At 52.8% G+C, this 21890-nt stretch overlaps 1 protein-coding gene across 3 annotated transcripts in view; it reads right to left on the bottom strand.

Moving 5' to 3' along the window:
- CEP104 (centrosomal protein 104) overlaps positions 1 to 21890 on the bottom strand; it is a 30417-nt gene that overhangs the window by 7052 nt on the left and 1475 nt on the right. For all 3 annotated transcript variants that reach the window (XM_081306657.1, XM_081306655.1, XM_081306656.1), the window contains exons 2-18: positions 21104 to 21230; positions 17399 to 17572; positions 16916 to 17054; positions 15416 to 15478; positions 15053 to 15129; positions 13734 to 13902; positions 13169 to 13327; positions 12092 to 12319; positions 10266 to 10463; positions 9590 to 9757; positions 8861 to 9034; positions 7076 to 7252; positions 4303 to 4509; positions 3646 to 3753; positions 2640 to 2676; positions 2384 to 2441; positions 1347 to 1455 (exon numbers count right to left, since the gene is read on the bottom strand). In XM_081306657.1, coding sequence (XP_081162783.1) covers positions 1347 to 1455; positions 2384 to 2441; positions 2640 to 2676; positions 3646 to 3753; positions 4303 to 4509; positions 7076 to 7252; positions 8861 to 9034; positions 9590 to 9757; positions 10266 to 10463; positions 12092 to 12319; positions 13169 to 13327; positions 13734 to 13902; positions 15053 to 15129; positions 15416 to 15478; positions 16916 to 17054; positions 17399 to 17572; positions 21104 to 21216 — 2358 coding nt within the window. In that variant the 5' untranslated portion in view covers positions 21217 to 21230. The remainder of the gene's footprint in view (positions 1 to 1346; positions 1456 to 2383; positions 2442 to 2639; positions 2677 to 3645; positions 3754 to 4302; positions 4510 to 7075; positions 7253 to 8860; positions 9035 to 9589; positions 9758 to 10265; positions 10464 to 12091; positions 12320 to 13168; positions 13328 to 13733; positions 13903 to 15052; positions 15130 to 15415; positions 15479 to 16915; positions 17055 to 17398; positions 17573 to 21103; positions 21231 to 21890) is intronic.

The raw sequence follows: 21890 nt of genomic DNA, 5'->3' as shown, positions 1-21890 counted from the left end.
CCTTGTCCAGTCACAGGCCACTGCCACCACGACCTCCAGGCCACCCTGAGGCAGAGAGGCCCAAGCTACAAATGGCTCTTCCCGTAAAACCCCAAACAGAATCCCACCCACGAGGCCCTGGAGGCTCCGTGGAGGACCTGCTGCCACGCTCTTGCCAACACCCCGTCCAGCCGGAAGGCGCCAGAGCAGCCGTCACCCGAGTTCCCCGACGGCAAGTCAGAGGGACCTCTTCAGAAGGGGACTGAGTGCAGGAGCCAGCAATGTGGTGGGCAGGCAGGGAGGGGACCACCACTGCAGCCACTCCCTGGACAGAGCCTCCGATGGGCCAGCAGCATGTGACCAAGCACAGGACAGCACCCGCCTGGAGGGGAGTGATCGTGGAGTGTCTCATGTGGAGGCAGCAGCTCCCCTCCTAGAAGCCATCACCTCCAGCAACACCACGTAGACCCCAGGCAGCGGCAACTCGGCCACCACCAGCCTGGGACCCTCTCTGGGGGAGCGCCACTCCTTTCTGTTTCAAAAATAGTTACTTTACTCTCAGGGGGAAAAAAGGAGAGCCGCTGTGGAGGAGAAGACGTTGGAAACTTAGAGCAGGGATCCTTAAATAGGACAGAGGATGAGCCACAGACTGGCGAGGGGAGCCCTGCAAGCAGACGGCGGAGACCGGGAGCAGGTGCCCGGTTCCTCCACACAGCAAGGCTCAGGCTCACGCGTGTGGACGGCAACAAGCCAGGAACAGACTGGCTGCTCAGGACAGGAGACCACAGGCCCTTCACAGAAGAGGACGCCGAGGGCCAAGGACCCAGTGGCACTGCGCTTCACACCACAGGGCACTGGCACTGGAGGCCTCCAGGTGCGCATGCAGGTGCCCCCTCCCAGTGGCCTCTGCCTCTGGGGGCCACCAGCTGGCATGGCCACTCTGCAATACTCCGTGGCCCTGCTTGGCAGCCGAGCGCCCGTGGCCTAGCAATCCCCGCAAGGTGCATGTGCACTCAGATGCCACAGCAGAGGCTTCACAGGGGCCCCGGCTGCCTGCAGCTGGGCCATAGCTGGGTGCTCGACACCTGCCACGCACTCGAACCTGGGCGCGGCAGAGCGGGCGCCCACCCACCTGGCATGCAGGGCAGCACGCTGCAGGGTCCCACTCACACAAAGCCCCCAAGCCACCGCCAGTGGCAGGGTGGGGACCCGAGGGGCCCCCTCTCTGCAGGCCAAGGCTGCACAGGCCGCCACTGCTCTTCTCAGGACTCCCCCTGAAACTACCAAGACCCAGGACAACTCCATGATGTGGCCTCTCAAAGCCTGGCAGGCACGTCAGCGCGGGGCCGCCGGGGCCAGCGCCTCACCTGTCTGCAGTGGTCGCATCTGGTCAGCATGAGGCAGTGCTTCCAGTAGTGCAGGTCCAGGCCCTCTTCTGTGAAGGACTCGCTCCTCTCCCCACAGAAAATGCAGAGGCTGAGGGAGCAGAAGCAGGTGGAGGCCAGGCCCTCACCCGGGAGAAGCTCTGGACCCCTCCACCTGACGGCCTGGGCGTCCTCAGACCGTCCTTCCACCCCTGACCTGCCGTGGTCAGGGGTGAGCTCAGCCCCTCAGGCGGAGGAGTGCTGGGGTCACTGACACACAGGAAGGGACTTCCCTATGTCTCCTGCATATCGGTCCTGGTCACTGAGTGGTGAAGAGCACTTCACAGCCACAGGACTTCTGACAAACAGGGTGACTTCTGTGGACCAAAAAGGGACGGTGGTCTTGCCGGGCTCTGCTGAAGCTCATCAGCTTAGGGCAATTTTCCAGGCTTTAAAAATCACGGGAGAGAGCCCATAATTGACTGGCCCAAGTGAGCCAGGGAGGAGGTTGCTGAGGGCCATTGCCAAATAGGAATGACGCATCGAAATTTCCTTGCCAGCGTCCCCCATGTTAAATGGACTTGCCTTGGAAATTCGCTGTGACATTGCATGTGTGTTTGAGAAAGGTGACCCTGCTCAAGGACCAGGGTGGATCCAGGTTTAGGGTGTATCCTGCAGGTTTTAGGAAGTATCCTGGTTTAAGACAATTTGGGTTTAGGGCGTTCCCGGTTTAAGGGTTTAAGGCAGTTCCAGGTTTAAGGTTATTGCTGCTGGGAATAGGGCGTATCCTGCTGCCTGAGTTCCCGTGGAATTGAGAAAGTATTTTGGGACGGGAATTGTGCGGCAGAACTTGGATTTCCCCAGAACGTGTGTGTGTAGAGGCCGGTGTGAGTTCGGGAATAAAGAATTGCTGTTTGAATCTACAAGGTGTGTGGTGGCTCGTGATTCTGTGCCCAGCCAAGCCTGCGGCAGGAGGTGTCTGTACTCAGTGCTCCTGGGGGGTCCCTGTGGCCCCACAGGCAGGCCAGGGCAGTACTCACTTGTCCAGGTAGTGGTTATCTGGAATTTCCGGATCCTCAGGCGGGACTGCTTTCCTTCCTTGAAGGTCAAGAGAGAACGTGAGCCAGTTCTGTGGAGAAGTGCCTGCAGCTCAGGGACAGTCCCCGGGAAATGACTTTCTAAAAAGGCAGAGCTGCTGTACACACTGCCGAGGGTGTGTGACATGCTGCTGGCCCTCCCTGGTACTGCTGCGGGCCCTCGGGGTCTCTAGGTGGCCTCTGGGTTGCAAATACCTACCCTGATTCTTGGGCCTCACGGTATCGATGTCCTTCTCCTAGGACACAAAACAGAAGCATCAGGGACAAGTGCTGAGGTCACTGTGGGCCACAGTCCACCTGGGCTGGTGCCCACAAAGGGACACAGACACAGCCCTGTGCTGGCTCTGGCCCTGAACAGCCTCGTGAGTCAGCCACATCTGTCTCCTCACTTGTAAACACAGGTGTGAGTCCACATGCCTGGGGGCAGCCCGAGGAGCGGCCACACACGTCCAGCACAGTGGCAAAGGAAGCTCCTCCTGCCCCCTTCGCCCAGCTCAGCAAGTGCTCTGTGGCCCCCGCTCCTCTGCAGGGTGTCCCCTTCCCCACTGGTGACCACGCCTTCTCCCCTTTCACAACTGCGCCAGGCCCACCCTCTTTGCTGCTCCCGAGCTGCCGGCAAGCGCCCCGCACACACTGGTGACTGAGCTTTCACCCACAGGCGACCTCCGGACTCGCTGACACTCTTTCTACGGGAAACTTTCCTTCAACTTCAGGGACTGAATCACAAATAATTTCAATTCCAGAAGCAGGGCAGCCTGGAAGGAGCACGTTTGTATCTGACAAAACCAAATCCAGGCCTCCCACTCAGGACGCCGTTCGACTGGATGGTGACCCCAAACCTTGCTCAGCAATCTTCAGATTTGGGTGCATGTTTTCACTCTGCCTCTGGAGGAGGCAGGGAGCTCTCTCGCTTCCCATTTCCCTTGCCTGTCTCTTCCCTCCATAATCCTGGCAGCAGAGCAGAATATTCAACCAAATACTCCATGTCTAATTCCATCCACTAACCAGCAGACTTTAAAAAAAAATCAACCCCAAACCAATTCAGGAACATGAGAGAACAGCGACTGTCACCTGCATGACTAACTCCCACGCCAGCCAAGCCCCGCGCTGCCCCCATCACCTGCACAACCCACGGTCAGTCAAGCACCCGTTGGTACCCAGGGAATTCCAACTGAAAAACTCTGGCAGAAGGGCCAGCTGCCCACCTGGACGTGGGCCTGTGTCTCCTGCAGCGCAGCCAACTGCCCCTGCAGAACTTTGATCTCTTCCTTCTTCTGTTTTTCTGCTTCTTCTGTGGCTGCTCTTTTCTGTGCCTGGTTAAAAAAAAAAAAAAAATTATATATATATATATATTTCTCCCTTAGAGTAGCTTTTTGGGGCAGTCTCAGACATTGGCAGACAGAAGCACACGAGGTATGTTTTACACACCACAGCAGTCACTGACACTAACATGACCACAGTTAAAGTCTCAGGTCCATTGAGCACCCGGCTACTGACAAACTGCCAATGACCACTCTTGACGAGAACTTCCCGTGCAGGAGTAGAGGGGTCAGGCCCCGAGTTGGGGAACACAGCCTTCGCCAGGCCCCTGTGCTTCCTGCACACAGGGCTCCTTACGTGGGTTATTTACTCATGTTCTAAGCAACTTTGTTTATTTTTAAAAATACATTCTTTTTTTTTTTTTTTAAAACATCTGTTTTTTAGTTGCATGTGGACACGATACCTTTATTTTATTTTTGTGTGGTGCTGAGGATGGAACCCAGGGCCTCACATGCAGTAGGCAAGCGCTCTGCCAGTGAGCCACACCCAGCCCCTCTAAGCAACTCAAGACCTGCTGCGACCACCCAGGAGGGCCGGCTCACCTTCACTTCAGCATCCGTGGGCCTGCCGTCTATTTTAGCAAATCCCTCAAAAATAGTTTTATAGAGGATGTTCCTGCGCGTGCTGCTGTCATCCGGAGGAAGGTACTCCAGGGTGAGAGCCTGGTGCTGCCTGTACATGTCCAGAATGATTCTGACTGCTGTTTCTCGGACCTCATACACTCTGTGCTCCAGGGCGCTCACTGCAAACTGGAAACAAAGTCGGAAGGTTTCTCGGTACTGGTTCTCACAAAGTTAATTTGTTCCAGCATAAAAAACAATACAGGTTTGTTATAAAAATGTGAAAATTTTTATTTTTGTTTTTTACTGTTGTTATAAAATTTTGAAAAATAAAGAAAAAACAGACACAACCCCAAATATCAAGATGCAGAGACCCCTCCTGATAGTTGATCTTGCAGATACAGTTGAACCCATGATTGATCCGTATGCTTTTCCCAACTGAATGAGTTAACAGGCATCTTTAGGTTATATCCTTCCATAAACAACTCCTTCTGATTCTTCTTCTTCTTTTTTTTTTTTTTTTGATGGCACCCAGGGCCCTCTATCATTGAGCTATGTCCCCAGCCCTTCTGTTTTGAGACGGGACCTTGCTGAGTTGCCCAGGCTGGCCTTGAACTTGCCATCCTCCTGCCTGCCTCCGCCTCCCAAGTAGCTGGGACTACACATGGAGACCTCTGTGCGCAGTACCATAGCCTCATAGTAAGTATTATAAAATATTCCAAATATGTGTAAGAGGAAAGAAAACCTCATGGCTTCCCCATCTGAATTTAACAAATGCTTTAATTCCGCTGCCTATTTCTGTTTTTAAGAAGTGCAATGCCATGGCTGCTGTGCAGTCCCTCTGGGTGTCTCCCAGGCCCACGGGCTTCTCCTTGGAGGCCCTGTTCTCCTGAACTCGTGTGTGTGCTGCCCAGGTGCACAGGCTGAATGTGACCTGTGTCCCTGGGTCTTTTGCTGTAATGTCATAAACAGCACACGTGGGTGGGGTTGTGGGTCAGTGGTAGAACACTTGCCTGGCATGTGTGAGGCACTGGGTTTGATTCTCAGCATCACAAATAAATAAGTAAATAAGTAAATAATAAGGTCCATCAACAATGAAGAATAAATACATAAACAAACAGCACACATGCTGATTCCAAACCCCTCCTTTTTCCCACCAGGTCTGTGCACGCCCCCTCAGCTGTCTCTTCTACTCCTTCCGACCCCTCTGTCCTCTGTGGTGGGGCACCAGTGACATTGCGACGCTTCTGTGGTGTGTCAGTGAACACACTAGACCACCCTTCCCCTGCTGTCCCAGGCAGTGGTCCCTGGTGCCTGGGCCTCTGGTCACTGGGCTTCCTCACTTCCACGGGCTCGGCTTGAGGCACACACTGCCGAGCTCCACCCCAGGTCTCGTCATCACTGTCACCCCATTCAAGAAGGACTGGTCTAAGGGCACTGAGCTCTGGTCACCATCTGCTGCCTGCCCAGCTCCTCTTCCACCCCCTCCACCCATCAGAGCCTCAGTCCAGCCTGTCCACCTGCCGCTGTGCTCGCCGTCCTCCCGTCCTTGGCCTTGGTTGCCCTGACTGCAGCTGGCAGCGTGCAGTCCCCTGTGCAGTCACTCCGGCATTCACAGACATCCACGCAGCCCAGTCCTCCTTCCTTTGCAATACCAGGTGGTGCCAACTGTGACAGCAGGTGCCACGATCACACTGCTGGTTCAGACTTGAGGCCACACGTCAGGGGTGCCCCAGGTGCTACTCAGACTTCCACGTGATCGTTTCAGGCTTGCTCTGAACCTCCCTGAGCTCCGAGGGGCAAGGTGTGGTCTGCTCCTGAGGTTGGCCCCTCTGTGCACAGCCTGATGCCTGTCCACTCCCAGGCTCCACCCTGTCGCTGGCCCACTTCATCTCCTATTTAACCTCTCCTCTCGGTTTCCCCCACCTGGACCACGGCACAACACCAGGCCAGCTGGCTTTGCCCTGAGCCCAGCTTCACCACGCTCTTCTCCGGGGTTGGCCATCTCAGTGGAAACTCTCCACAGATGCGCTCTGGTCACTTTCTTCTACTTGGTGGCAATGGAGGTGGCATCATTCTTGAAGGACACTGAGTCCTTGAGTGACTGTATGGAGCAGAGCTCCTCTGTCCTTGCAAACTGCATCAGCTTGCTCTGGGCTGTTGGACTGTGGGCGTCTGCGCTGCGCAGAGCTCCCTCCAGCCAGGCTGAAGCCGACCTGCAGCAGGGTGCTGCTGTGGGAGGAGAGGGGGCGACATACCTCGCAGGGCAAAATGGTTGCTTACTGACTGCGACTCAAGGCAGATGCAGGCCTGCTGAGCTGGCAGCACGGGGAGAAAAGGATGGGAGTAATTAGAGCACTGGTGTGTGTGGGCTACTACCAGCGGCCTCTGACAAGGCAAGAGAAAGAGCTGAGCTCAGCACAGGACGGCCAGCTTGAGCAAAAAGGGCCCACGGGAGGCCTGGGCCACTGGAGCGTGTCGTCCTCTGTAGTGTTCACAGGAGGTCTCAGTGTGGAAAGGAGCCCACAGGCCCGGTAGAGGCAAAGACCAGTGTCCATTGACCTTTCAGACTGCTTCCCACCATGAATCAGCATCGCCCACAGCACACACCAGGAATGGGGGGATCAGTGCATACAGACGGGGTGCCCTCATGTGCTGCTGGCATGAAGTCAGGCTCGCACTCGCTCATGGAACACTGATGGGACTCTCCACGCTCAAGGTCACAGTGGCTAGCACGCGGCATGAGGTGGCTCACCTTCATCACACTGTCCACCGTGAAGCCCGTGCTCCCGGTGCCCAGGTCCCTCAGCAGCCGGGCCAGGAGGTCCATCTGACTCATGGCCAGATGAGCCGAACAGTTGACTTTTAAAGGCTGCACCAAGTAGGATGGGATGATCTGGAGAGGCTTCACCTCCTTAAACAAGGCCATTTCCTGTGGAGAGCAATAAGAAAGCACGAGGGATGATTCAGCACCACCTGGCAAGACTTCCCACTAAACCTGGAAGGAACAGAGAGGACAATGGGTTGCAGAATCGTCATGGGCGTGCAAGCTCACACTTGTGTGAGAGGCATAACAGGGAAGAACACACCACTCAGAGGCTGGTGAGCGCCTGTAGGAATAGCCCAGAACGTGAAGGTTTCGGTTCTTGGTGCTCCTCAACCAAGAAAAGGTTCTCTGATTTCTAAAATCCTAAAAAAAATTACAGTCTTGTAGCTGAGGCCATTATTTTAGTATTTCATGTCAACCAAGAGAGTAGCAATGTACAATTCTCTTGTTAATATGATTAAAATGAAAAAACGAGGAGGATTACATATTTATTAAGTGCCTAAACAAACAGGTTTTTCTATGGCCAGAATGTCTGTGATTTAATTAGCCAGCAACAGAGGAATGGGTAATGAAGTGCTGAAGCAGGTGAGCTGGGAGAGCAGATCTGTTTTGTTAAGTCTCAGGTCCTGTCACCTAGAATCCCCTCTCCTCTTGGCAGCACGATTCCTGTGCACTTGGGCCCTGGATGGCTGCACAAGTAGGAAAAATAGAAGAATAAGTGCTTTCTTCACCAAGTGTGGACAGCAAACTCCTCAAACAGCACATAGATGCCACAGAGGTGAGGAGGTCCCCAGTTGCAGGGGCCTGTGGATGGGCAGCTGCACCCAACACCCACGGCAGGGCGCCCTGGCAGGCTCGGCAGCCACACCTGCAATCCCAGAGACTCAGGAGGCTGAGGAAGCCTGGGGTTGGGCAACAGACTGCCTCAAAGTAAAAACGTATGAATAAAAAAGGCTGAGGGCTGGGGACAGAGCTCAGCTGGTAGAGTGCTCGGGCTCGCATGCACAAGGCCCGGGTTCAATCCCAGCACCACACACACAGAGGACCACCTCAAGTGGAAGGATTCCAGCATCACTCGCCTGCTCACGTCAACACACTTACAACAACTGAATGAGGGACAGCGCAGCAGCACACTGGCCTGTCCCAGCTGTGCGGAGGTGGGGGCAGGAGGATTTGAGCCTGGGCTGCACAGCCAGACCCTGTTTTTTAAGGAAAACAAAACAAAACAAACAAAAAAATGCAAAAGCAAAAAACAAATCAAAAAAACCCAAAACAAACAAAAAAACTCACAATAAACAAGTGAAAAAAAACCTGAAGCAATAAGATATTCTCATTCTGACCTTTTTTTTTTTATTATTAGTTGTTCAAAACATTACAAAGCTCTTGACTTGACCTATTTTTTTGAAAGATGAAAACCTCTCCAAATTCTGAGCTGTGTTAACAAGGTGGGCCTTTTGCCACTGTCACATGACTCATTTTTACTTTCTAATCAATAATATGGTACTTATTTTTCCTCATTTTCTCTGAAAATCTGAACTTCTTAAATGAAGCTAGTTGTGGCGCTCTTCAGGTTTTAAAGAAAGGGAGAAAGTGCTGGACTCCTTCCACCGAGAGGCAGCGCCTCAGTCTTCCTCAGGACCTGGCCCAGGGGGGCACGTTTGACGCGGGGGGTGTTCATGACCACGGTGTCAGGTTTTATGGTAAAGTTCAGACCTGAATAAAATTTGAAGCCATGATGCGCAGGCGGGTGGAGGAATCCCCGGTCCTGGCAAGCAAGGCAGGAATGGTCCTCTCCACGCAGTGGGTGGTCTCAAGCTTGCTCAGCTGATGTTTGGGAATATACTGTGTAATCATCATTTTCAGTAATTTCAAAGAAGCCTGAAAGACCTAGGAAATGGGATAAAAACAGGTGAGCTCTTCTAACTGGATTTTCCAAGAGAAAACACACACTTCACTTAGTACTAGATTTACATCAGTCATGCCAAGACCCACGCGCTGTCTGAAGTGCTGAAAACTGAAACTCACAACTGCTCTCTGAAGACCCCACCCTGCTCCCGTCTCACTGTGCCAGGGAGCATTCACCAACATCCTGGCCCAGAGGGCCAGCTCCTCTACAGCTGCAGCCACGGTGACCCTGTGGCACTTGTTCTTAAGGCCACGTGGAGTTGGAAAAACACAATTCCAGGCTCCTCGGGTCTCGTGTTTGCTGGCAGTGGCAATCAGGCCTCTGCACACACTGCTGGGGACTGTGGTAGAGCTTGGCACTGCACCAGGCAGAGGGGTAAGGAAGCAGAGGCAGTGGTCTCAGACCTCACCTGCCCTGCATCTTGCCAGATAGCCTTCACTCCAGTCACCTACGACAAAGGACAGGCTGCCCCTCAGCTGCTCTGCTCTACTGTGGAGTGGCATGTCACCTGTGGCCAGCAGGCTGAGGGGACTCACTGAGGTCACAATGTCCTTCATGGCTCTTCTGACAAGAAAGACAGATGCTCTCAGCATGCTCTTCACGTCTTCCTTCGGGGTTCCCACAGGCACCTCCATCAGCCTCCTGCACAGACCAAGCAGCGCATCCTCTCGGCAGGACCAGGTCTTGGAATAGGCCCCGGCAACCTGCCAGGCACAGAGCCTGCTTGGTCCTGCTTCAGGGGGCAGGTTCCGTCCACCCACCTGCCCTCCAGGGCTCCACAACGCAGCAGCACGTGTCTGCTTTTACGACTCTGGACCTTTTCTAGGAGTGGGTCCCTGGCAGAGTGTGTGTGTTTAGGGAAGAGCTCCTTGGACGGGAGGCTGTGCTAACACACCAACTCCACCGAGAGGGCCCTCTGGAGCGGGCCGGGGACAGGCAAGGAGAGGCTCTAGGCTCTTCCCTGCCATCACTGTCACTGCAATTAGCTGCTGCTCCTAGGAGGGATGCACCCTGCAAGCTCTGAGAACACCAGGAGGAAACACACCTTCGGTGAACATGCTTTCATAACATCCGAACCCAGCCGCGCTCCGCAGCCCTTGAGAGTGAGTGAAAGGCAGGCTTCCTGGTGGCAGCGGCAGCACCACCAATGACCCCCCTCCCCCGTGAGTGTGCCTGTGCATGCACACGGGTGTGGCGGTTTCTCCTTTTTACCAGGGTTTCTCCTAACACCTCCACGGTGGAGCTGGCTTCCCTCAGGGCCTTCTCGCTCAGGGGCTCAGGCTCCCCGGCCACACCTCCTCTTCGCAGGGTGCCCAGGTCGGCCTCGCCTACGTCGGGTTCTGTCAACACTTCTGCTTGCTGTTTGCGGGGGGCGGGGAGGGGCCGCTCGTCGTAGGGCAGGGTGTCCACCTGCAGGAGAGAGGACAGCACCCCAAGTGACACTCCCCATGGCCTCCTGCTCTCCTGGGACAGCGAGTGTCAGAAAGGTATTCTTTTGCTCACTATCAGCATCATCAGATGGGAGCAGCAGTAAACAGGAAGTAACTGGCACAGTTCGAAGAGGTCTTCTAGTCCTTTCTAAATTTACCATAAAATAGCAATGCAGACTTGGTCTCAGTTACTACTGACCAGTAGTCACTGACTCAGTTCAACAGAGACTATGAAAGCCAAGAAAGGTACTGCATTTTTTTTCCTGACAAGACCACTGGTCTTTTTTTAGTTTACTGCTGAAAAGTCAGCTCCAGCCTGCCTATCAACCAGCTCACCATCCAGCGGCCTTGGATTGACCAGACAGCCAAGGTCAGAGACTCTGCTTGCTTAGGACCCCGGCTAGGCAGCTGCCTATCTCACTCACCCATTGCTCCAGCAAATATTCGTGGGGCACCTAATTTGTACCAGGCACTCATCTTGGAACACATAGTAATGAACAAGATGGACCTTCTGCCCTGCTTGCAGTCCCATAAGGAGACAGGCCCATGACCAAATGAGAAAGAATGTAGCAGAGTCTTGGGTAATGAAGGGAGATGAGTAGAGGGAGAAAGAGGTGTGTGTGCTGACACTGCAGTGGGTGGGGCTGCCGGTCCACTCCTGGCGCTCACCAAGATGGCGAGTGAGCGTGCGCCAGTGGGCGAGTTTCTCACGCCCTCAAATCTAGTCATGAAACACTGAGGCAACAGAACCGGGAAGAGCACTGTGATATTAAACGGAAGTAGTCAGCAGAACTTAAGGTCGAGCCACAGGGATGTGGCGCGTGGCCTCTGCAGCAGGCACTCTCTGGGGCAGAGGCGGTGTCTTCCCTTCTGTTCCCTCACAGTGCCGGAAGCCCCAGGGAGGCCCTGACGGCCCATTCCACACACCCCTGCTCTGGTCCAGGCTGCTGCTTCAAGGCTGGTGTGAGACTGTGGCTGATCTAACCAGGGAGACACAGGGATGCTGCTAGAATAGGACACTCCCTCCCCTCAGATGGCACAGGGCACCTGGTGACTGCAGCCCTGGGGTGATGTGGGAAACAGACTCGACATAGTTCAGCAACGAATCAAACCGACCGAGGACACAGGATCTCCTAAGCCGCTAGCTACGCCCAGTAAGAATCAGGTGTCCTGTCACTCACAGCACAGGAAGTTCTAACAGGCATGGTGGCCAGGCACGAGCTTTACCACATGCTAGGTGGCTTGCTGGTGTGCTAGGCATTTTCTGGAATTTTTTTTTACTCTTTGGTCGATGCTTTAAGAAAGTGTTTTTGTCTTTATACAGAAAGCAGAGGCTCAGAGGCGGAAACGTGTGAGAACACAGGTCAGGGACAGGACAGGAGGGGGCTGCAGGCTGACTGCAGACGGTGCCTCCCAAGGGTGTGGCTCCTTGGCTCCTGCTACTGTGGTGCTCTGGCCTTAGCCCTTGTGTCCCTGGCAGAACTTTGGAAGGGGCTTGGCCATGTGCAGCTTGCCTGCCTCTCCTGTACTGGACCACACCTGACACAGCGTGGTGGTTAGTAAAACACCTGTGGCATAAACAGTACCAAAGTAAACAGAGCTACCCACGTTGCTCCTTGGAGGCGGGCCTGAGGCAGGCAGCAGCTGGTCTACTGCAGTGTGCTGCGGAAGAGGAGCCAGGGGGCTCGAGGAAGGCTTTTCCTGCAGAAGCGGGTGGGCAAGCTGGCTTTCGGGGGCCACCTCTTCTGGCTGTGGCAGTGAGGGGGCTGGCTTTCGGTGGTGAGGACTGCTGAAATGATCCAGGGGCTGGAGGGGCAAGTCCAGGGGCCTCCGCATCTGGAGGAAAGGAAGGGAGATTGCATCTCAAATGCCATGGAGCTACCATCTTGCCCCAGGTGAGTGACTGGAGGAAGGCTGTGCTGGGAGAGGGTCCTCAGCACGGCACATCTCAAAGGAAAGCTTCCTGCTCAGGCCCAAGTCGTGCGGCTTCCCTGCCGTGCTCTCCTCAGTTAGGGTGCTGGACACAGAGCCACCGTGCACACCCAAGTCCCGCTGGGAACGGGTTTGTTCACTTGTGGAGAGGCCAACCATGGCAGGAGGCACTGGTTGAGCCTGAGCAGGTCTGTGCTCAGAACCAGGCACTACTATTCCCTGAGGGTCAGGGGACCCTGCACAACCGTAAAGGGCATAACCAACCTGCAGTCACCTCACCTGGGCATGGTGCCCAGGGCCACAGACTGGGGGTCTCACTCTGCTCTCCACTTCACCCTGCTGGGACATGGAAGCAATGCTGGCCAGCATCAGTCTGAGGTCAGCGGCCAGAACGGAGGGCCCAGGTGAGACCCAGGCAGCCTGTGCTCTCCATTGTCCTGTGGCTCTCAGGGCCTGTTTCCTCACCTGCTGTACGGGTACCTACCTGCCTGTCTGAGCTGTGCCAGAGGCAGGGCACCACCCACCGGGGCCACAGGTGCACTCTGAACCTTCTCCTTCTCTAGGGCGGGGCAGGTGGGAAAGCCACCACGCCTTGCACGTGAGCAGAGGGGGCTGGGCGAGGGGCTTGCTGGAGAGGGCAGTGCCCATCCCTCCACCCCCAGCTGGCTCCCGCCTCCTCTGGGTGACTCCTTGAGGGTCCCGTCACTACCCAGAGCCTGTCGCCCTGCCCAGTCAGTGCCCCGCCCTGCTGACCTCCAGCTCGCCGTGCAGGAGGCCATGCAGCTCCAGCTGCTCATACACCTGTGCACGGTAGCAGGCCATCTGCTGCTTCTTCTCCTTGGCTAGGTCATAGTCCTCCTTCTCCACCGCACAGCGCTTCTCCACCTCGTATCGCCCCAGACGCTCGCCCACCTGCAGCACAGGGTGTCTGCTGCTTCAAACCACGTCTGCAAAGACCACAGCTGGAGGGGAGCTCACGAGGCAGAGACTGAGTGTGAGGTGTGCGGGGAGGGGTCAGCACAGAAATGGGAAAGGCCACACTCTCTGCAATAGCAGCGCTGCGTACTGCTGTCCTGGTGCCTGATAAAGCCAGAAATCCACTCGAGCTTCTGAGCATGTCCTCTACCACTTCTGGCAGTAGCAAGGGTCCTGCTCAGCACAGTGGCAGCCACGTGTATCTTCAAAGTGCTCGTCCCTCCTTACCTCTCCCTGGAGGAGACCTTAGACCCCATGCCAACCCGCAGCTTGCAGGAACCCGCTGCTCTGTATAACTAAGAGGCCATCCACAGGCAGAGGAGTGGGCTCACAGAGGCAGTACCTTCTGCAGGTCAGCGATAGCCTGCTTCAGTTTCTTGGCGTGATCATAACGCTCCCTTTGGACAGCTTCCCGCTTCCTTTCATCCAACTTGCGAATAATCTGTGCGACCTCGGGGTCTTGGTACATGTCAAAAGCCAAGTCGTCCAGTGGAGAGATATAGTCAGACCTCCTAGGGGAGAAATGCATGTGTCAGGGCTTGTTCCTCTCCAGGGGATGCTGCTGTGGCTGGCGAGCCTTGGTGCTCCATGATGAGCAGTCTTGGAGAAAGTGCCAGCCACCCCTGCAGCTGGCACTTCCTATGTCAGCGAGCCAGGGCTCCGAGAAGTCATCAGGGGCCTCTCTGACACCCAGCCCTCCTCTACCTGATCCCCTCAGCTGCAGCCCTCGGAGATGGGAGGGCTCTGGGGAAGGGGGCCGATGCCTGGGCACAGAGCTGGCCGGCGGCAAACAGCTCCCGAGCACCTGAACAGACAGCCTACTCCATATTTTGTGCAATGGTTCAAATGTTAACAACATCCTGTTAGCAGACTCCACTGACACTCAGGTGAAGTGAAATCACACCCCAAAATTATGGACAGATTTGAAACTTCTATTAAAATTTAAAATGTTTCAATTCTTCTTTACTGGGAAGCTGCTGTCAGAGAAGAGGAACCAGTGCTGTTTTGAATTCCTTTTCTCTTTAGACTGGGGCACCTTTGGGACAGGGCCCTATGCTCTCATAAACATTGTGTAAACACTGTGTGCCCAAAGAAGCAGCTGGGAAAGAGAAGGTGATGGATGCAGCAGGTGGGCAGCTGCGGGAGGCTCTTCAGCTCCCCGACTCTTGACCCACCAGGGTCTTCCCACTGTGAGGGGAAAAAAAGAGGGACAGCAAAAGTGAAGCGTACAACTGTCACTGTGAAGAGAGACCCAACAGGGAGGGGGCGCCGTAAAGCCGCTCTGCCAAGCTGCCCTGGTGTGAATTTAATTTTAAAGAAGCCACAAAATGAAGTCTTGAGTGATTGATAATTTAGGCCAAATAGTGTCTTTGAATTTGCCTGTGCCAGTGAAATGTCAAAGGACGGAGGACAGAGCTCAACAACAATGCACTGTAGGGGCCTCAGCCTGTCTTGGACGCCCAGCAGCCCAGAGCACTAAAGAACCCGATGGCTTTGCTCTTGCTGTGCATGGAGACAACCCAGTCAGGGGCTCATCCAGCTCCAGACTGCATTTAGACACCTCTGAATGCAGAATCCATTAGCAAGGAGACACTGGTGACTCTGAGGAAGGTCATGCTAGCTAGCATCCTGCCAGGGCCAAGAGGTGGGGAAGGCACTTACCCAGCGTAAGTCCCCTCTAGGGCTGGATCCTCCGGGTTGTGCCCAAGATAATGATCAATCAACTTCTCTCTAGAGGTCTTCAGGAGCAAAATGTTTGCTTAGGATTTCGGCACACAGGCACAACATGAAATCCTAACTTCATGATAATCTGATAGGAAGGTCAGCAAGATGTGGCGATCCTATTCTTTTGGAGAGACAGCTACAATTCTTAAGTAAAAGGTTATTAGACTATGGCTGCTGAAATTATCTGACAACGATTTGCTATATTTATAAAACTTAGAAAATGATACTTTCTGCAATGAAAGTAAATGATCCCATTAGAAATACATATTCTTTCTTAGGAATTAAATGGCTCAAACTTACAATATTGCTTTCATCACCAAAATCTGCAGGGTCTCCAATGATATTTACTGCAACCAAAGCAACCTAAGGAGAAGTTAAGTAAACAGAAATAAGCATAAAATGTTTAAGAGGCCTTCAGCCCTTTATAACAAATTCTGACTTACACTGTTATCAAATGGGGAGATGACACATACCAAAGTGCATAAACCACGAAGTGTTGCGCTAACGTACAGGACATCGTGTTTTTGTTGTTGTTCATACAAAGGATTGAACCCAGGGGTGCTTAACCACTGAGCCACTTCTTTAGCCTCTTTTATTTTTTATTTTGAGACAGTTCTGTTAAATTGTTTAGGGTCTTGCTAAATTGCTGAGGCTCACTTTGAATTAGCAAGCCATCCTCTTGCCTCAGCATGATTGTTTCTGGGGTTATAGGCCCAGCTCAACATCATCGATTTTCAAGTGAATTATATAAATTAGTATTCAAATGCTTACCCAAGGGCCTATTTCAACTGTTTAAAGCATGTTAAAACAATAGTAGCTAAACAGTCTTGAAGTCATCACAGCCTATAACAAACTCAAGGTTGAGGTCAGGGGTCATACCCATATGATAAATTTAAGACCAGGAAAGGAAAACAGAGATTAATGTGGCTGAGGTTGTCGGGTCACTGATCCTCCACCGCAGGGGAGGAGCCACTTTCCCATCGCCATCCTCATCACTGAGAACCACTTTGGCCTCAGTGCCTAATCAGGGTGTTACCTGTGAACACAGCAGGTGACATGGAGCAAGCAAAGAAAGGCAGGCATGGCTCTTGCAGTGTCCTGCCAAGTCATGCTGCCACGGTAGCCTACTTAGCACTTCCAACTTGCTCACTTGGTATAAGGTATGATTTTTAATTTTTTTTTCAAGTAGATGGACAATGCCTTTATTTATTTTTATGTGGTGCTGAGGCTCGAACTCAGGGCCTCACACATGCTAGGCAGGTGCTGTACCACTGAGCTACAGCCCCAGCCCAAGAATGTTTGTATTCTTGGAGGGGCAGGGAATGTTGTAATTATTTGTCAATAAGACTGCTTTGGACACAATTGATTTCTAATTCATTTATCAAAAGAAAGAGTGGGTGGGAGAGGATTAAGAGTCAGCTGCTGGAACCAAGAGCCCCCAGGCAGGCCCCCAGTGTCTACCAGGGGTTTGTCTCCTGTCAGCTGTGAGGGTTCACCTAGAACAGTGCTGTCCACAGGGGTGCAGTGTTGGCCGCACAGCCACTGTTTTCTAGCAGACACACTGAAGGAATGGAAAAGAAAGAGGTGGGAGTGACTTTTGTCAAAATATTAACCCACTACATGCAACTGACATAAAAACTTCCGTGGACACTCTTACATTCCTTTCCAGCCTGAATCTAGAGCGCTACGGTCATACATTAAAGGTCTTCCTTAGAAGAAAGGCTTGAACATGCAAGTGAGGACACCTCGGCAGGCGCAGAGGCGGGCGCAGAGCTGCAGGTGCAGATGCGCTGTGCTCACCTGGTTATAGGTGTTGTACTTGTTGACATGGTTCTGGTGGAATATCAGCTTGAGAAACTGCCCCACGGCGTCCACATACACTGACTTGAGCTCGCGGGCTTTGCAGCCGGTCTTCTGGTTATCACAGAGGGAGACGTAGCTGAAAGGCAACACAGTGGAGAACTCGCCCACTCAACATCAACCCACCCCTGGCTCCTGCTGGACTCAGTAAGCTTAAATAAAAGCTGAGCTTGGGGTGGCAGCTTGGGAAAAAGCCCCAGATTCCAGTTAGTGTTTCTGAAAAGCTCTCTACCTGCAAAGCACAACTGGCTGTGGGCATCAGGAGACTTGATCACCCGGTGGTTCAGCCCACCCAATCTCTGGCAGGTGTTGGCAATGCCACATTGGACCCAATGTAAGGGATAATTCACTGATTCTTAAGAGCTCTGAGGTAGACTTGGTCAGGCTAAAAGTCACCATTAAAATTTTGCATTTCATTCTTACCCAAGTCTGCGAAATCGCTCTGCTTGGTAGGGTACAAAATACTCAGGCAAGCTTTCGCTAATGTAGAACTCGATTTTGCTTGAGATCATGTACTGGTGTGCAAGCAGCTGCAGCTTTCTTATTCGACACCTCTCTACCATCTGAAGAACAATTTCTTGTGGGAATTGGCAGAATCTGAAAGCAAAGACATCTTTGTTTTTCTGAGCCATGACTGCAGAGTCCCCAGATGCTGGGCTGCCAGCCTCAGCAGGTGAACCCATGGCGCTGTGGGGGCCAAGCCACAGGGCGCAAGAGGAGAGGCTGTGACACTCTGCCCTTCTTGGAGCTTTTTGGGGCAGAGCCAAAGGATGGCCCTGGGGTGGTCCATCTGCCAGTTACCCAGCACAAACCCGACTCCTGGCGGCTGTAACCACAGCTCAAGTGGACCTGAGGTTCACTACGGGACAGATGAACCCATCTCAAGGGGCTGCAGTAGTGGGCAAGGTAGAGCCCAAGATTTTCCCACAGGAGCCAAGTACTTGATAAACGCCCTGGCGACGGCCTGTGCAGGCAGGGAACCTTCAGAAGGGACTTGGTAGAGGAAGCTGGGTCTCTGGGTGTGTGTCCTTGGAGGGGACACTGGAGTCCAGCCTCTGTTTCCCTGGCCTCCGGGAGTTGGACAGGCTCCTGCCTCATCACAGTCCCCGAGCAGTAGGCTGAGTGACCACAGACCAAAACCTCTGTGATCTAAAATAAACCTTTCTTCAACTTGTTCACGGGATCTGAGGACCTGCCACCAGTGCACCATGCTCTAGGAGAAGCCAGGCTGGGGTGCTTCTAATTTTGCTCAGAAGTACACAAGACACTAGGCAGCGAGAAGGGATTAGAGAACCGTGTCAGCCAGCACTGACTCTCAGGTACTGCACGGCCAGGATGGCGGCAGAAGGACCTCCATTAGCTAACGAGCATGTGGTAACAGGACCGTGGAGGTCCCCAGGCCCATGAGTTGAGGGACGGGGTGGTCGGGAGTGTGTCCAGTGCCCTGCGGGTGTGCTTCTGGATGTGTGGAGCCCCACACCTCACCCAGGAAACACACACGGCAGGCTCTGCTGCCCAGCGTAGCAGCTTCCTGCCAGGTGCCCTTAGGCCCACAGGCCTATAGCAGCAGAGCCTGTTCTCCTGACCACCACTCACATCACACACACAGTCCAGAAAGTCCCAACTCAAGAGCACATCCAATGACTCGGTGTCCTTCTCCAGGGGTTTCCCATTCTTTCCAAATGTCATGCTGCCTGAAGCCATCACCACTTTCTCAAACCCTTCCCCCTGTGCCACTGCCCACAGGTCACCCTATGAAGGCCACCATGGACTTCTTAAAGCCAAGTGCCATGTCTCCTCCTCGGCTGTGACCTTGCTCTGCTACACAGTTGCCCACATTGCTCAAGCCCTCTACTTGGCTCCAGTGTCCTTGATGCTACCCCTTTCTAGTCCTCCTACCTCCTTAGCTCCCTCCCCTGGTCCTCAGCCATGAGTTTGAAAGGTCCTGTTCACGAGGGAGCCTTGCCTGGACACCACCCTGAGTGGCCCACACCCAGTGGGAGAGCCACAGCTCCAGACATCTAAAGGCCTGGAGTGCGATGTGGAAAACAAATGCTGACCCCTCCCCACCCACCCAGGGTCCAGGCCACCAGAGATCCAGGCCTTATCCACAAGCTTCTACCAGTGTTTCCTCTGTGACACTGCTGGAGAGCCCAGGCCAGAAAGGAGCTGTGGTATGTTTCCTGCTCCCTGGAGACCACAGTGGGGGCATCCCTCCATCTGCCATTAGCTGCCCCTGAACACACTTTCTGTAGTTGTGGTGACAGAGTGTCTGCTCCTGTCTTCAGGACTCCTGGCTGGAAGATATTTTCTTTTGCCTTCTTGCCATGTGCTTGACTTTGGGGCAGTCTGTGTGGTGACCAGGAGTACACACATTATTTCCTTTGGAACATGTCTCCTTTCTTCTGAAAGCACATTACTAACATGCCCCAAAAGAAATACCAAGCCACCAGGCATGGTGAGGCACAACTGTAATTCCAGAGGCTCGGGAGGCCGAGACAGGAGGATTGCAAGTTCAAGGCCAGCCGGGTAACTTGGCAAGACCCTCAGCAACTTAGCAAGACCCTGTCTCAAAAATAAAAAAGGACTAGGGATATGGCTCAGTGGTAGAGCACCCCTGGGTTCAATCCCCAGTAACAACAAAAACAATAGCACAATAAAAAACACTGCTACGTCAGTATACAAAGGCATCATAGGCATCATATTAGTGTTATTGTTATAAATATTACCAACAGGGTGCCTATTTATTTGAAAACCTTAAAGTACATAAAATCACTGAACAGGGCTGGGGCTGTGGTTCAGAGGTAGAACACTCTCCTGGCAAGCGCAAGGCACTGGGTTCGATCCTCAGAACCACATAAAAATAAAATAAAGATATTGTATCCACCTACAACTAAAATAAATAGAGAGATAGATAGATAAACACACACTGAACAAAAGCAGGCAGCAACAGGACCTCTGTGGAAGGGTAAGGGAGGTTCCCTCGCACTCTCCATCAGGGAACCCTGGGAAGTGGAGGTGAGGCTACTGGCGGGGTGCTTCTCCTGCCCTCCTGCCTTGGGCTTCAGAGTGTATTTCTGCCCTTAGTGCCACCAGCAATTGGGTGCTGTTGCATCCCTACCTGCTTTGCTCTATTTAATTTCAACTCCCTCAGGACTTGGGCAGGGAAAGTGAGCCTGTTTTTTGGGTACCCTAAGAAATCAAAGAGGAAAATAAAATTTAATTTTAAATGTGATTTACATTCAGTTTTCAGCAGGACACAACAATATGATTGAATTGCAAATGCCCTACATATTTACAGGTTTTTCAGTTAGATTCCTGTGGATTGAAACAGAGACAAGGACTCTGGAGGTATTCAGCATTAAGCAGGTCCATGGAGCCTGCTCAGCACAGCTAGGTGGTGTGCTGGTGAAAAACAGAGGCCTCTTGAACCAAGCAGATGCTTCAGAACAGCGTAAGACACATACTCAAATAATGGACATTCTTATAAACATGTACAAATGTTCAAGAGAAATTTGAAAGAGACCCTGGCTGAAACCTGTTGTCACATAAAAGCAATACTGAGGCAAAAATCTTTCCCTGTAGGTGCCTAACCACAAGACCAAAAAAGTGTGCAAACACAGCCTTTGCTCAGAAAAGGGATGAGAATGCATCACCCGGCATGTGGCAGGAGAGGGTCAGGTGGTGACGCAGCTCTGCTTTCTCTTCTGTAGTTGCTCACTTCCTGAGTGTGGGCTAATGGTAGAAGGGAAAGGGCCAGCATATTTTTTTTCCCCCTTTGGTGCTGGGGACTAAAATTAGGGGTGCTCTACCACTGAATCATGAGCATGCAGCCCTTTTTTGGATTTAATTTTAAGACAAGGTCTCTCCAAGTTACCAAGGCTGGCCTTGAAAGTGCACCCCTCCCGTCTCCCAGGTTGCTGGGATCACAGGTGTGTGGGATCACACTCAGCCACGCCAGCCAACAAACGTAAACAAAAAGAAAAGGAATCCCATCATAGGACTAGTCACGTCGCACTGCTGCACACTGTGACCACCCTGTGGTTCGTGATGTCCAAGTTACTGAAAGGGATCCATCTTCAGATCAGGAACTGATGCATCCCCCAGCCCAGCCTCACCCAGCCTCACCTTGGAGACCTCCACCCACTGACAGTTGGTGCGTGGATCATCAGTTCTCGGGCACTGAAGCCATCCTCGTGTCCAGAAGAGCTGACCACGACGAATCCGATCTTGTGGGGCATTCTGCAGGCTTGGGCTGTTTAGAAGAGGGAAACTTCTTTAAGGAATCCACTAACACAACACCTGAGGTATCAGTTCACACTTGGCTGATGTACGCAGGAATTAACAAAGCATTTATATTTCTCCATCATGTTGGAAGAGTCCAGTTTTTCTGTGTAACACTTTTCTTTGGGGGTGTTGCTGGGAATTGAACCCAGAGCCTTAACATGCCAGGCAAGAGCTCTACCATCCCAGCCTTATCAAACACTTTTTATAAATACTTCTGATTTTACTTAAAGTACCACTTAAGATTTTCCCCCAAATTTGAATTTATTTATTCAAGTTTGACCTGTATTGTGAACTGAATTGTGTCCTCCAAAGACATGTTCAAGTCCTACCTTTGCTACCTGTAAATTTGACCGAATTTCAAAACAGGGTCTTTGTAGATGTAACCTAGTTAAAATGAAGTCCCAAGGGTACGCCCAATCCAATGTAACTGGTCTTTTTAAGAAGGGAGAAAGGGCTGACGGTGTAAAACAATGTAGAGCTCTTGCCCAGCACATGCGGGGCCATGGGTTTGACTACAGCACTACAAGACAGCAAACCAGCAACACACACACACACATACAGTGAGGATATCAGGCAATACCACAGGGGCAGGCGCGTGGCAGGGTCTGCAGCACAGAGTGCCAGGGAC

This window comes from Spermophilus citellus, assembly GCF_964194105.1.
Source record: "Spermophilus citellus genome assembly, chromosome: 9".
In the NCBI taxonomy this organism is placed as follows: Eukaryota; Metazoa; Chordata; class Mammalia; order Rodentia; family Sciuridae; genus Spermophilus; species Spermophilus citellus.
Note: the sequence above shows the minus strand (reverse complement) of the source record. Positions and strands in the feature narration are given on the sequence as shown.